The following is a 15374-nucleotide window of genomic DNA, read 5'->3' on the forward strand; positions in this document are numbered from 1 at the left end:
AACCGTTATCTGAAATAGCAGACATTATTAGAAAGCAGATTCCACTCAAAAGAAAATAGTTCTGAGTTATCTAAGACGAGAGATTTTCTTGAATGTTTTCAAAGGAATTCCGCCATCACATCCAATTGACTGGCTGTTCAGTAAACTTTAACAATTCATATTATTTAACACTCTATGTTTTATTTAATGTACATCTCTTTTCCTTGCAACTAACATGTGTTCTTAATCAAATTAAATTATTCTCTATTGCTAACACATGTTGTGTATAAAAAAGTAAATAAAACAGTGCTTGTTCTCCTATCCCAAAAGTGTGTTCATTTTTTTTTTTCTCCTCTTATAATCTCCATTTAATTTCATTCTCTACAAAACATTCATTGGTCCTAATCGAGCCTGGATTTTGAATTTCAGTCTTTGGATTCAATTTTCAGAACACTTTCAAGCTATCGAAATATCTTTATTTTATCATTCAATCTCTTTATGTTTCTCCCCACTCTCATAGTGTCACAAACTCTATCTAATTCTTAGTAAAGTTTCACTCCATTTGTTTTGTCCAATATGGCTACCAGATCAATTTCACTCTCAAACTTCAACAAATCAACCCTTCTCATACAAAATTCTTTTGAAAAGATTCTCAAATCTGTACAAGAGCTTGAAACACTTTCCCCCTCAATCTTGTCAGTGATACAAATCAGAACTTTAAACAACTTCTCGAACCAGTTAGAAAAGAAACATGAAGCCTATGAAAATTACCTGGAAAGAGCCTTGGAACATATATCAGAAGAATTAGATTTGGATGCAGTAAGTGACACTGAAGACAAACTGCGACTGCTATTCGTCGAAGCCAAGTCTCGAATTGAAGCCCTTCTCCAACAGCAGCCGCAAGATGTTCCAGAAGAAAGTAAAGATTCAACAAGAATTAGTGACATCTCAGCTTCATCATCTGCTCACGTAAGACTCCCAAAACTAGACCTCATCACGTTTGATGGTTCTCCTCTACAGTGGGTAAGTTTCATCAACTTATTTGACACTAGCATCCATCTGAATGAAAGCATTTCAAACGTCACTAAATTTCAATATCTTCTCAGCGTGCTCAAAAATGAACCACTAAGTCTCGTAAAAGCTTTCAGTATCACTTCAGCCAATTACTCAATTGCCTATCAGCTCCTCAGAGACAGATACCACAACACCCGAAGGTTAACTACACTTCACCTCAACAAACTGATCGACCTACCGGACATTTCCTCTACCTCAAACAAATGTCTCAGAACGTTCCTCAACTTGTTTTATGAACACACAGAAGCACTTAAAGCTCTTGACTGTGACATTACTTCTAACTCTAACCCTCTGTTGTCCACCATACTCTTACGAAAACTAGACAATGACCTTCTAAAACAACTAGAGGCTTTTAGAATTAATATAAAATGCGAAACACATTCTCTACCAGAAGTAGTCGAAATAGTCAAGTTTCTTAATCAAGAGTGTAACCAAATGGAAGACGCTGTGTTACATACCAAGTTTGCTCAAAGTACGAACAACCACAATTCAAATTTTAAACCCAAATCTTTCACATCCAAGCCCTCTTTCATTCAAGCTCAGAAAGTTACAATGGTCTCTACTCCAACTCCATCAAATCAAGACAACTCAAAAAATCCTTTCTCATTTCCCTGCTTTGTCTGCTCATCAACTGGCCACAAGGTTTATGCTTGTCCTAGCTTTCTCTCTCTTTCTTCAAATGAACGTTTTAAAACCGTAAAGGACAACAACAGATGTGTCTCTTGCCTCGGAAAACATGATGTTAAAACATGTAAGTCTAAAGCATCTTGCTTCAAATGCCACAAACGTCATCACACCTTACTTCATTTTGAACATGACAAGACATCTCAAGGTTCTACATCATCACAACCATCAACCACTCATGTTTCGAATGAAAAACCTACCGTATCTCTTTGCTCACAGGAAGCCAGTCCTGCTAATCAAATCCCTAAAACTGTAATTTTAGGCACAACACTGGTTAAAGTTACTGCTCAAAATAACGTTTCTCATGTGTTCAGAGCATTGATTGATAGTGGCAGCATGTGTGATTTTATTAGTGAAAAAGCTGCTCAACTACTGAATGCACCTCGTTTCAAATCCAACTTACAAGTAGTTGGTCTTTCTCAATCTCCAACTCTCACAAAGGGTATTGTGAACCTCACTGTTAACACACTGGCAGGAAAATTAGTTGCATCCAACCATGAAGTGCACATACTTGATAAAATATCTGTCAATCTCCCTAGATCTCAAATATCACAAAGAGTTCTATTGAAAGTAAAACCTTACCCCCTTGCTGATCCCAGCTTCCACTTATCAGGGCCCATTGACATGCTGATCGGAGCTTCTCTCTTCCCTCTTCTTTTAACGAATGAAAACTATTCTCTCGGCCCTAACATGCCTAACATGATGGGAACTCACTTTGGCTTTGTTGTTATGGGGAATGCACCTTGTTCAACCGATTCCCAGCCTGCCAACACTCCATCCATCTCTCTGCTCTCAACGGTTGACAACGAATTGCATAACTCTCTACAGAAATTTTGGAAATTAGAGGAATTATCTGTACCCTCAAAGATATCGGTTGAAGAGCAACAGTGTGAAGATCTGTTTAAAGCTACCCACTCTAGGGACGAAAATGGCCGTTACTTAGTTCAGCTACCATTTAAAGAAAATCATCCACCTTTAGGATCTTCCAAACTCATCGCAGAACGACGTTTTCACTCACTTGAACGACGTTTTACACTCTCTCCTGATTTGTATAAAGCTTACTCTGACAATATAAATGAACACATCTCTCAAGGTCATATGGTAAAACTACCTCATCTAGATATCAACTCTCCTCACTATTTCTTGCCACACCATGCAGTTGTGAAACCATCCAGTACCTCAACTAAACTCCGAATCGTTTATGATGCAAGCTGCAAAACCAGCTCTGGAATTTCCCTCAATGATTCTCTCATGACCGGCCCTAAATTACAGACCAACATTTGTGATATATTGCTACATTTCAGAATAAACAATATCGTTTTCACTTGCGATATTCGCCAAATGTATCTTCAAATCTTAATCAAACCTTCCGATCAACTGTTTCAACTCGTCTTGTGGCGTGACAATCCCTCTGAAGATATATCCACATACAAACTCACTCGAGTGACTTTTGGAGTAAATAGCTCACCCTACTTAGCGATTCGTACCCTCCACCAGTTAGCTGAAGACGAAGGTAAAGACTTCCCTGAAGCAGCAAATGTCTTGCGCACTCAGACTTACGTAGACGACATTGTAACTGGAGCAGACACGGTAGATGAAGCAAAGAACCTTCAAAATCAACTCATTCAACTACTCAACCGTGGACACTTTGAACTTCGAAAATGGACTTCAAATTCTCCCGAGCTTCTTCAGTCTCTTCCAGACACTCATAAAGACTCTCCAGTCTTTCTTGAAAATACACCTGATCCCCATTTCTCAATTCTTGGCCTACACTGGTCTCCAGACTCGGACAATTTTTCATTTCATCTCAACCTACCGCCAAAAACACTAACTAAACGTCACGTTCTCAGTCTAGTCGCTAAAATATACGATCCTTGTGGATTTCTTAGCCCATGTACTATGACAGCGAAATGTTTTATTCAACTTCTCTGGACGACCGGTCTACAATGGGATGAACCTCTCACTCCAGAACTTAGTGCAATTTGGAGTAACTTTATCTCAGCGATACCAGCACTTGCAGACATTCAGATCCCTAGAGCATTGAAAATCTCTCCAAATTCTAGTGTTGAACTTCACGGCTTCTCAGACGCCTCTGAACGTGGGGTTTCAGCTGTTGTCTATGTACGATGTTCCCAACCCAACGGAGAAGTGACTACACGTATGGTTTTATCTAAAACTAGAGTCGCCCCTCTCAAGAAGGTGACTCTTCCACGATTAGAACTCTGCGCTGCCCACTTATTAGCTCAACTCGTAAACTTCTGTTGTTCTTCATTCAAACCCTTAATTTCACTCAACCAATGTTATTTGTGGTGTGATTCTTCAGTAACCTTGACATGGCTTCAAACTCCATCTTACAGGCTGAAAACATTCGTGGCTAACAGAGTCGCCCAAACACAAGAACTTGTCCCCTATCACTGTTGGCGTTACATCCCTAGCAAGGAAAACCCTGCTGATTGTGCTTCAAGAGGTATTCTAGCCACTGAGCTTGTGTCTCACCCCCTTTGGTGGTCAGGGCCTTCTTGGCTTTCTCTTCCCCCTTCAAACTGGCCTGATGTAACTTTTTCACCTACAGATATCTCAACATTAGATGAAGTAAAACACACTCCTCTAACTGTACTTGTGTCAACTACCACTGAATCTACGCTGACCAATCTTCTCATTAAATATTCTTCATGGGAACGACTTCTTAGGATTTTTGCTTACGTCCTTCGTTTCATACACAACTGTAAAGGTTCTGAAAAACGCCAAGGTTTCATCTCAACACAGGAACTGAAAGACACAAAATATCACATTTTTAAACTTGTACAAAAAGAAGTATTCACAGAAGAAATCAACTGCCTCAAACGGAAATCATTTTGCTCCACTCGTTTACAACGTCTTTCACCTTTCATTGACTCATTTGGATTATTGCGTGTTGGAGGACGTCTTTCTCAGACATCACTTCCTGAAGATGCTCGACATCCCATTATTCTGCCAAAAAAGCATCATGTGGTAAATCTCCTCATTGACCACTACCATATCTACAATCTTCATTCAGGCCCTCAGCTTACTCAAGCATTACTTTACAAACATGTTTGGATACTGTCTGCCCGTTGTGCCATACGCTCTCGTATCCATAAATGTGTCAGATGTTTCAAAGTCAAACCTAGAAATGTGTGTCCTCTCATGGCTGATCTCCCTCAGTCTCGTGTAACTCCTGCTCGACCTTTCCTCCACACCGGCATAGATTATGCAGGGCCTTTTACTGTTAAAATCTTCAACCTCAAGGCAGTGAGACACATAAAGTCATACTTTTGTACTTTCATCTGCCTCGTCACGAAAGCTGTACATTTGGAAGTAGTAACAGACCTAACGACTGAATCTTTCATTGCTGCAATGACTCGATTTGTATCTCGCAGAGGACATTCTTCCGACATTTACTCGGATTGTGGGTCCAACTTCATTGGTGCTGACTCTACCCTACGCAAGATTGTTGAAAAATCTCTTTATTGTCAAGACTCCAAACGGAAGATTCAACGATTCTCTTCACTTAAAGGCATCAATTTTCATTTTAATCCACCAGCCGCTCCGCATCAAGGAGGATTGTGGGAATCGTCTGTAAAGAATGTGAAACATCATCTCCGTCGAGTAATGGGAAACTCAGTCTTAACACTCATTGAATTCATCACATTGTTGACCCAAATCGAAGCAATGCTCAATTCCCGACCACTGACACCTCTTTCAAATGATCCTTCGGATCTCGCAGCACTGACTCCCGGACACTTCCTGATTGGTGCACCCCTCACAGCAGTACCTGAACCTAATCTCCTGACAGTTCCTGAAAACCGTCTCAAGCAATGGCAGCTAGTTCAAGCATTTCATCAACGCATATGGCATAGATGGCACCTAGAATACTTAAACAACTTGCAACAACGTACCAAGTGGACTCGGAAATCAAAAAATCTTGAAGTGGGTGACCTTGTTCTGGTACATATGGACTCACCACCTCTCTCGTGGCCTCTCGCTCGAATTACAGCAGTTCATCCAGGGGCTGATGGGGTTGTGCGAGTGATAGACTTAAAAACATCAAGTGGCAACCTCAGAAGATCTGCCCACAAAGTGTTTCCCCTGCCAACTGTGGATTCGTGAACTGTTTTTGTTGAATCCACTGGGGATTCAAGGCCCCCGGTATGTTCAGTAAACTTTAACCATTCATATTATTTAACACTCTATGTTTTATTTAATGTACATCTCTTTTCCTTGCAACTAACATGTGTTCTTAATCAAATTAAATTATTCTCTATTGCTAACACATGTTGTGTATAAAAAAGTAAATAAAACAGTGCTTGTTCTCCTATCCCAAAAGTGTGTTCATTTTTTTTTCTCCTCTTATAATCTCCATTTAATTTCATTCTCTACAAAACATTCACTGGCTTATCGAAGACGTTTAATCCAAATATGTCTGAACTTTTTGTTTTTACTTGGTGTTTTACTTAGTTTATAAAATAAAACTTTACTATTTACTTCCAAAAATATAGAAAATCATAATGAAATTGCTGTTTTCGACGAAAGTTAAGATATTTCGCAATATTTACTAAGTGATATTCTGTTATGATCCTGAAAAAATACAACAAACCAACGAACAAATTGTATATTAAGTAAGTTAGTTGTCATATAATTAAGGTAATTATTAATACAAATAAACGATACTAAAATTTTACTATGCTACTTTGTTTTAAAGGTTTCTAACTAATATAGTGGAATATAACAATACAATCGTGTTTTCTATCTAAATATATATACTTTGTGATCACAAAACTGGAAGACTTCACATAAACACTGTTTACTGCTACTGTTTATTGTGTTGCAGCCAGAATATCCACGCAATTGTGGATTTATGTCTCGTACAACTGCTGCCTGAGCAATAACCAACGATGAATAAGGCTATTATTATCGCATATTGGCTATCCATTGGCGATGTGGGTTTTCTATCTTCATGCATGATACAAAAAGAACGTATTTACTTCAAGTTACAAGTTTAATCGTACTTAGTTTGTATGAAGTGCAACATTCTTACATACTTTTAAATATCATATGCTTAGGGAATAGTATAAAACACTATGCCATCATCAAAGTAAAATTAGAAATACGGATTTCATAGTAGACATAAGTACAACTGCTAACTAACAGGTTATAGTTTCCAGGTGTATGTTTGGTGACTGAATATAGTGCTTACTCCCTCTAGTGTTTTATAAAATAAACTAATGACAAGATATTATAAAGAGATGTAAGCTATTATAGTACGAGTGTATATCCGTATTGTGTAGGTTTTCTGGTAGGTTTAACATGTCATTAAATTATTACCTAAGAAATCTCTATACAATCTAGTTTCTATAGCCCTATTTCGGTGTTTCGTGAACTGGATTGAATAAACGTAGGTTTACATGTTTTACGGTAAATATATAAAAGATACGTCTTATAACACTTAAAACGTATATTTATGCTTATACTGTTACTCACAAGACGGTAAATATACAAACAGATGGTAAGTGGTGATCGATTTCGATTGGACACTCCAATCATCATCAGACCCAATATGCGAATGTTCTACAAATAAAGTACAGACGAACAATCAATGAATAATAAATGTAAACATATATTTTCCACCTATTTATACAAGCCCCACCCCCCTATTTATTTTTCTGTTTTCACCTATTAATGGAAGCGTCATCACACTTCATCAATTCATCCCAGCTCAAACAGACACTTTCATAGCTCAAAGTTTGATTACAGTCTGGATGTATTGCGCTATTATCACGCTCGAATGAATGGCTGCTAACTACTGTGGTGTACTTCAGTGTACAATGAAATGCTATTGAAGTGACAATGTTGAAACATTATTTCATAGAAATGTGCATTAGTTCATTTCATAAAATAAACAATATTTCCCATACCATTAATTTTTTGTTGGTAATTTTACTAATGCATAAACTATTACACATTTCCTCTCTTAAAAAAAAAATCTATTTTATGTTAGTTTACATTATAGTTTTGAAGTTAACCCTTAAAGGATTGAACCTATTAATCCCTTTATACGGCCTCCTCTTTTATTGGTTTCAAACCAAATGTAAATTGTGTCATAGTTTGAAATTGTAAAGTAATAAATTTCAATCATTGTTAGTTGTTAGATCTGCAAGAAATCTGAATAAAATAAATACAAATACGATATTTTTTTCATTTTCAGTGCCCTCTTTGAAGACAAAATTTAACAAAACTGCTTTTATTTTTCCGTATGAATCTTTAACTTAGCTATAATTTATTATAAGTCGAGGAAAACATTTGATGATGGGATTTTTAGGAGTCATAAGACGCGTTTGCGACGTATAATTGATATTAATGGATTCTCTTGCGTACTAATTAGTAACTAATCAACGTAAACCGAAGGTACTAAATCGTGGCCTATGGGTAGTTAGTGTTGTCTGCTGTAGTTTAATCATTGTAACTAATATCACTTGATTAACCTTAGTGAGTTGAACGTAAATACATATGTTTTGATTTCCAAAGGTTTGGTATTGTTACTTATGAGCATTTAATTTTAATCTGAATTATAAGAAAAACTTTTGGGCTCCTACGTAAAAAATATAATAATATAAATAATCGTATCTATAGGTAGAGAAGAACAGAATTGTAATACAAAACTCAAACCTTGCAATTACAACTAAATGTAACTACAAATAAATAAAAGGTTAAAATACCTGCTTGTCGCCTTGTGGTCCTAGTAGTATTGTCCTAGTGGATTATGTACATTTCGGCGCGAGCGCCATCGTCGGATCCGTATAAGAACTGTTTACACTAAACTTCCCTGAAGAGGTGCGTAAGATGTCCACAACACAAAACACATATAAACACTGGTCGACCGTTAATTAACATTTTTAACTTTTTTCTACGCGTGCATGGGCAGGATATGGAGGCGCGCCATCTTACGCACCTCTTCAGGGAAGTTTAGTGTAAACAGTTCTTATACGGATCCGACGATCGCGCTCGCGCCGAAATGTACATAATCCACTAGGACAATACTAGGACCACAAGGCGACAAGCAGGTATTTTAACCTTTTATTTATTTGTCAATCAATTGGTCCGGAAACACCACAACAAAATATAAATGTAACTACTCATTTTAGGGTTGATTTGATGGTACATCAAATCTTAAAAACGTTCTGAATGGACAGGAATAGGTATGAACCACAAATCCTAAAAAAATATGTTTAAACAATTATTATAGTTTTCAAATTCATAGTAGGCCTATTTTTCTTCTTCTTATTATCGTATCCTTGTACGTTACATCACCATTTACACACAGATTGGTTTTGTTAGAATGCAAAATTGTTTGTTTCTAACCACCGAATGGAGATCTCAAGTTTCCATTACATTCAACATGTTATTTCAGGTATTGTAACCAATGAAACCTGATATTGCTCCGACTATTGTGCCGGGACGAAGCATTGTGGCATGCTCCTATACAAACGGTCCTCTCCTATGGAAACCACACAGTGGAACAATGTTTTATGTACAAACATTGTCTTCAATAGTCCTAAATTTATTTTGAATAGAGATGGACTTTTTATTTAAACCTACCTGTATACATACAGGTATTACATGCAGATTGTTTAACCTGTAAGGTAACAAAAAGGAAAATATTTTTTTAGCCTTAAACAAGCTACGTAAACAAACTATAAATAAAATAAACGGTTTCAGCAATCTGACACATATTTTCTCCCGTTCGCTTATCGACAACCATTATCGTAATGGGTAAGCAGTGAGTTTATCTTTGATAATTCATTAAGAAAATCACTAAAGCTGTAAAAACTTTTGAACCATGATTTTAAAAACTATGGGGGGGGGGTTATAGTATCTTGGTCAAAGCCAAAAAATCAATTTTTAAGTTTTTTTTTGGGGGGGCTTATTATTTTGTCTTATTTTTACTTTCAGATGTTGTTTTAGAAAATGTTTGCCGATAACTACAAAATATATTGTGGATACGGAGAGTGAACGAGCAACAGATCAATATACGCGGACCATCTAAAGATAGAATATCTTAAACACGTGACTGCAAATAGGAATGGCTGGTAGAATTATAATAGTTTTTACTCCGCAAATAAGATCAACTAATGTTTAGTAAAAAAACAGTTACGACAAAACCTAGTTCCTTAATCTAAAGTTGGTTGATTTATAGTAGATAGTATTTATCTTATGACTAAGCAATATAAATTGAATTTCAACTATTTAACTTATACATAAAAACTAATTCCACTTAGAACATTGAAACTTCAAATAAAGTTATATGCACTGACTAAGTGTTATCTTTGAATTCAATGTTTCAAGCTTGATTATTTTGTCAAGCAAAACATTGAGGAAATAATTAACATGCATTAAAACTGAACGAAAAGTTTGAAAGTGCTTGGTTTTGAGTCATTACTAGTCCATTACCTCTTCACATTATTTGGCCGCGCTTTGTAATTCAAATAGTTCTTTTTACTTCAATCTAACAAGTAAATTAGTTAATCATCCTGGTAAGAAGTTGGATAGTTAATACTTAAGGCAAAAATGTATATAAGTACAATTATTATATTATTATTTTCGGGATGGTTTGGATCTAAACATAAAGTTCCCTTCTTGGTCTTCTTGGTTTATGTTTATTAATCTACAATTTACTTTTTCTTTTGCACAGTATATTTAAAAGGAAATTAGCTAAGGAATTCAAGAATTTAAATTCAAACGAATATATCAAGAAACATATTTTTTTATATAATGACAATTGAAAGTTGATTTTATAATGCATATTAATGATAACTGTGGACAATTTACAATGTTAACTTCTTGATTTTAAACAAATAAATCTTCAATGAGAGCATTAACAAAATACACGTATAATATACCTATTGTATGTAAAGAGTGACATTTTAAAGCTCAACATAAAATCAATAACACCACATTAGATATGTTCAGTGTGCCCAGACCCAGATGCATTACACACTAATACTGTTGACATTCCAGTCTGTTGAGTAAATCAAAACATGGACACTATCCGGGCAGGAATGCCTAATTACTATTTACTCATTTTGTTTATGTGATAATTTTAACTGAAGGTGGTAAATATACTGTGTATAGAAATGACATACCATAAATAAAACTGCAATATAAATTTCTAAACACAATAAAACGATGTAGCACATTCGTTTATCCAAATGTATATCACATGAATGCATTATTAGCATGATTGACTTGTAATCTTGAATTAATCGATTTTATATTATGAATACTATAATTAGATACTATAGTAACCCAACTATTATATAAACATATACTACAAACTCCAAATAAATAATTATTACCAATGCTTAAAACTTGATTTTCGCAAGGATTTGACAAGAAAACAAAGCAATGTATTAATTAAGAAACGAATATATAACAATAATAAATTAAAAATTTAAGGAAAGAATGAAAATGAAAGAAAGAGATTGTGTTAAGAATAAAAATTAAATCACAACTTACAATGGCAAATCTTTCTTTATTACCAGCCAAAAAAGAGTAAATGAGTACTTTTACTTAAAAAAAATGAGTATTTTGAATGTACGCCATCATATTTTGGGAATTTATGTGTTATCACAACACGATACATCAAACACGTTGATGATACATACAGTGCGGATGTTTTGATCCGGTAAATTAGATTGACAATTCGTTGCTTCTCATAAACCTGCTGTTTTCTCTTACAGGCATTGAAATATTCGCATTAATAAAAACAACAAAATTATCTGTAAAGATTAAAGTTTAAAAGAGAATGGGGAAAGTATGTATAACTTTGATGATACCATTTACTGTACTTTATTTTATTTTGCGAGCACTATCACCACTTCTCATGAGGTGAAAGATGAAAAATATTGTATCCCAGTAACCCTAACACATTTTTTCTATCATAAAAGAATATTTTTCAAACATACAAATTTTTCCTATAGTTGAATCAAGCAATTTTAGAACTCCACTTATAATTATACAGGAAATGAGGTACGTTAAATCTAAAACACTGTAAATTGGAATGTTGAAGTCACCTTAAGAAGGTAATTTATTGATAATACTCTAAGATGATGGTACTTAAAGATGACAAAAAAGGCAATTGAATAGTTTTTAGGTTTATTGGGAAAACTTAATTAAAAGCATCTGGAGTTTCGATTGGTCGTTAAATTAACTTCCTCTAAGAGACAATTGATTTCTGTTCCACTCCATTTCATATCTTTTAGTTCACTCATGGGGAAAACAGCAAAGATTATAAATGTTATTTGTAGTGGTCTGTGTTTTATATGTTTCAACTTTTTTATATGTAGGTCTACAACAATTGATTTCACATTACATACCTAAAACTGATTGCAAAGCTGCGTATGTACAGTGTCAAACTCTTGGGAAGTTGTTTTATTTATATTTATGGCCTATGTTTTTTTTATATTTATTTTGACTATAGGTTGGTCTCTCTTCAATTTTGCACTTTTTAAACAAACTTTTATCCTTAAATTTTAAAACCTAACCTTTATATTTATATGTTGTGACAGAAACCTTTTAGGAAAACCTTGATTTGTCAAATTTAAAAATGTTTAGAATAAAACCGCTTGATGGTTTTTGGAGTCATCTAAATCCAACGACATTTTTGGACACAATAAACTTTGTAATGCTGCTGTAAACAGTAAAATCATGAAAAAATAATTCTTCAGTGGCCTGTGTTTTATATGTTTCAACTTTTTTTTATATGTAGGTCTACAACAATTAATTTCACACCTAAAACTGATTGCAAAGCTGTTTAAGTACAGTGCCAAACTCTTTGGAAGTTGTTTTATTTGTATTTATGGCCTATGTTTTTTATATTTATTTTGACTACAGGTTGGCCTCTCTTCAATTTTGCACTTTTTACACAAAATTTTATCCTATACTTTTAATCCTAACCTTTATATTTGTATGTTAAGGTGAAAGAAACCTTTTAGGAAAACCATGATTTGCCAAATTAAATAATGTTTAGAATAAAATCGATGGTTTTTGGAGTCATCTAAATCCAACGTCATTTTTGGACACAATGAACTTTGTAAAGCTGCTGCAAAGAGTAAAATCATGTAAAAATAATTCTTTAAGTTTTAAATTAATAAAAAATCACGGGTTTATTCCATAACTGATTTTACAAGCAAATGGTCATTAGATATTGTTATTTAAATGCTTGAACCCTAATTCTTGTTTATTTAAGAATCATTTAAATGACTAACTAAATTTTACTCTAAAAAGCTAGTGTTCCATCGCAGTTCGCAATTTAATTGTATTTACTTAAAAAGTATTACTAGCCTATTGCATTGCTGAAAGACACATTACAAAAAAGCTGACCATTGAACAGAAAAAGAGACAGATTCAACTTTACAGCTAAAGAGGTCTCGCGAGAAAAGGGTTCTTTGGTGGAGTATTGTTTACATTTATCTGTTCACGTAACAAAAGAGCTGTGTCACATCTGGGACTAAGAGATACTTCTGTGATGTGTTTGGGTTTCTTTTAGCATAGTAAAGTATAACGTTTGTATTCTTGTTTTGTGATGTGGTGTTTGCTAACAATTAATAATTCCCTCATATCTCTCTAGTATTTTTACGATTAACTTTTCGTTATTTAAACGTTTCTAATATATTATCAAAGTGGTAATAGAAATAGATTTTGAATATGTTTTACGATTGAGTAACTAATTACTTAAAAATAAAAAAAAATAAACTTAAGCTAGTGCATTAGTTCTATACATGACATTCCGGTTTTAAAATCAATATTGAGATCTCATTGAGATATTAAATAGTGCAAACAATAAAATGGGTCAGCTGTAAAAATAAAAATTACACTATAGAACTTTGCTCTTAGGAGAAAAAAGATGCAATACTACTTGATTTTTTAGCCTTAAGATAACATCTTAATATCCACCTCAAGAACAAGACTTGACATGTAAATATTCAAAGAGAGATAACTCCGAGGATTTAACATGCTTTCTAAGAAAAACTGTAGCTTAGCAACTCTAAAATAAGTGATGGAATAAATATGAAAACATTTTGAGAAAACCATTCAGTTTTAAATTTATTCAAATATTAACTTCTGATGTTTTTTGTATAATTATAGATTTAAACGCTATATAAAGTCCGTTTAGTAAGTTAGTTTAATACAAATTTCTAACAATTTTACTAGAAATTTCGAAACGTGTAGCATTTAATTTAATTTAACATTTAATTTAATTTTAAATATAAACAGATGAATAAATTGTTAAGCTATTTTTAGAAATACTAGTAACGCTATGCCATAATAACGAGTATTTATGGTAACGGTTTTTTAGGAACTTCTGGAAAAGTCCTTTAATACAAAGCTTCAAAAAGATATATCAACCTTTATCCAAAATGCAATCATTATATAATATTTGGAAAGAAGAATTTATATAATTTTTTATTATTGAAGAAAACCGTTATCTGAAATAGCAGACATTATTACAAAGCAGATTCTACTCAAAAGAAAATAGTTCTGAGTTATCTAATACAAGAGATTTTCTTGAATGTTTTCAAAGGAATTCCGCCATCACATCCAATCGACTGGCTTATCGAAGACGTTTAATTCAAATATGTCTGAACTTTTTGTTTTTACTTGGTGTTTTACTTAGTTTATAAAATAAAACTTTACTATTTATTTCCAAAAATATAGAAAGTCATAGTGAAATTGCTTTTTTCGACGAAAATTGAAATATATTGCAATATTTACTAAGTGATATTCTGTTATGATCCTGAAAAAATACAACAAACCAACGAAAAATGGTATATTATGTAAGTTAGTTGTCATATAATTAAGGTAATTATTTACTCAAATAAACGATACTAAAATTGTACTATGCTACTTTGTTTTGTTAGAAACCACAAATATAGTGGAATATAATAGACTAATACAGTCGTGTTTTCTATCTAAATATATTTACTTTATGATCACAAAAGTGGAAGACTTCACATAAACCCTGTTTACTGCCACTTTTTATTGTGTTGCAGCCAGAATATCCACGCAACTGTGGATTTATGTCTCGTACAACTGCTGGCAGAGCAATAAAAAACGAGGAATAAAACTATAATTATTGCATATTGGCTATCCATTGGCAATGTGGTTTTTTTATCTTCATGCATGATACAAAAAGAACGTTTTTACTTCAAGTTACAAGTTTTATCGTATTTAGTTTGTATGAAGTGCAATAGCATTCTAACATACTTTAAAATATTTTATGCTTAGTGAATAGTATAAAACAACCATTATTAAGAATTGTTTGCCATTATTAAGAAAAAATTAGAAATAAAATTTTCATATTTTAAGACGTAATTACAACTACTAGTTAACAGGTTATAGTTTTTAGGTGTATGTTTGGTGACTGAATATAGTACTTACCTCCTGTGTTGTGTTTTAATTATGAACTAATAACAATATATTACAAGGGGATGTAAGTGGTTATGATATGGGTGTATATCTAGATTATGTATATTTTCTAGTAGGTTTAACATGCCATAATTTCCCTTATGTTAGTAATTGTGTATTAGTTAAGCGTTAGGAATTATTTTACTCGGTTTGTA

At 33.6% G+C, this 15374-nt stretch overlaps 1 protein-coding gene across 1 annotated transcript; it reads left to right on the plus strand.

The window, feature by feature from the left end:
- Window positions 1-555: 555 nt before the first annotated feature.
- LOC129003524 (uncharacterized) lies at window positions 556-5865 on the plus strand. Its single transcript, XM_054431820.1, has 2 exons — window positions 556-1002; window positions 3235-5865. The coding sequence occupies exons 1-2, from the start codon at window positions 556-558 to the stop codon at window positions 5863-5865; spliced, it is 3078 nt and encodes a 1025-aa protein (XP_054287795.1).
- The last annotated feature ends 9509 nt before the right edge of the window (window positions 5866-15374 follow it).

The sequence above is a fragment of the Macrosteles quadrilineatus genome, unplaced genomic scaffold, assembly GCF_028750875.1.
Source record: "Macrosteles quadrilineatus isolate MER2022 unplaced genomic scaffold, UCM_ALF_1.0 Scaffold_9__3_contigs__length_116548681, whole genome shotgun sequence".
Lineage (NCBI taxonomy): Eukaryota > Metazoa > Arthropoda > Insecta > Hemiptera > Cicadellidae > Macrosteles > Macrosteles quadrilineatus.

Bases quoted from the DNA above. Each gene is read 5' to 3' on its own strand.
- LOC129003524 (XM_054431820.1), top strand. From the start codon at position 556: ATGGCTACCAGATCAATTTCACTCTCAAACTTCAACAAATCAACCCTT. The intron at 1,003-3,234 runs GTAAGTTTCATC...ACCCTCCACCAG, and splicing joins ATGGTTCTCCTCTACAGTGG to TTAGCTGAAGACGAAGGTAA.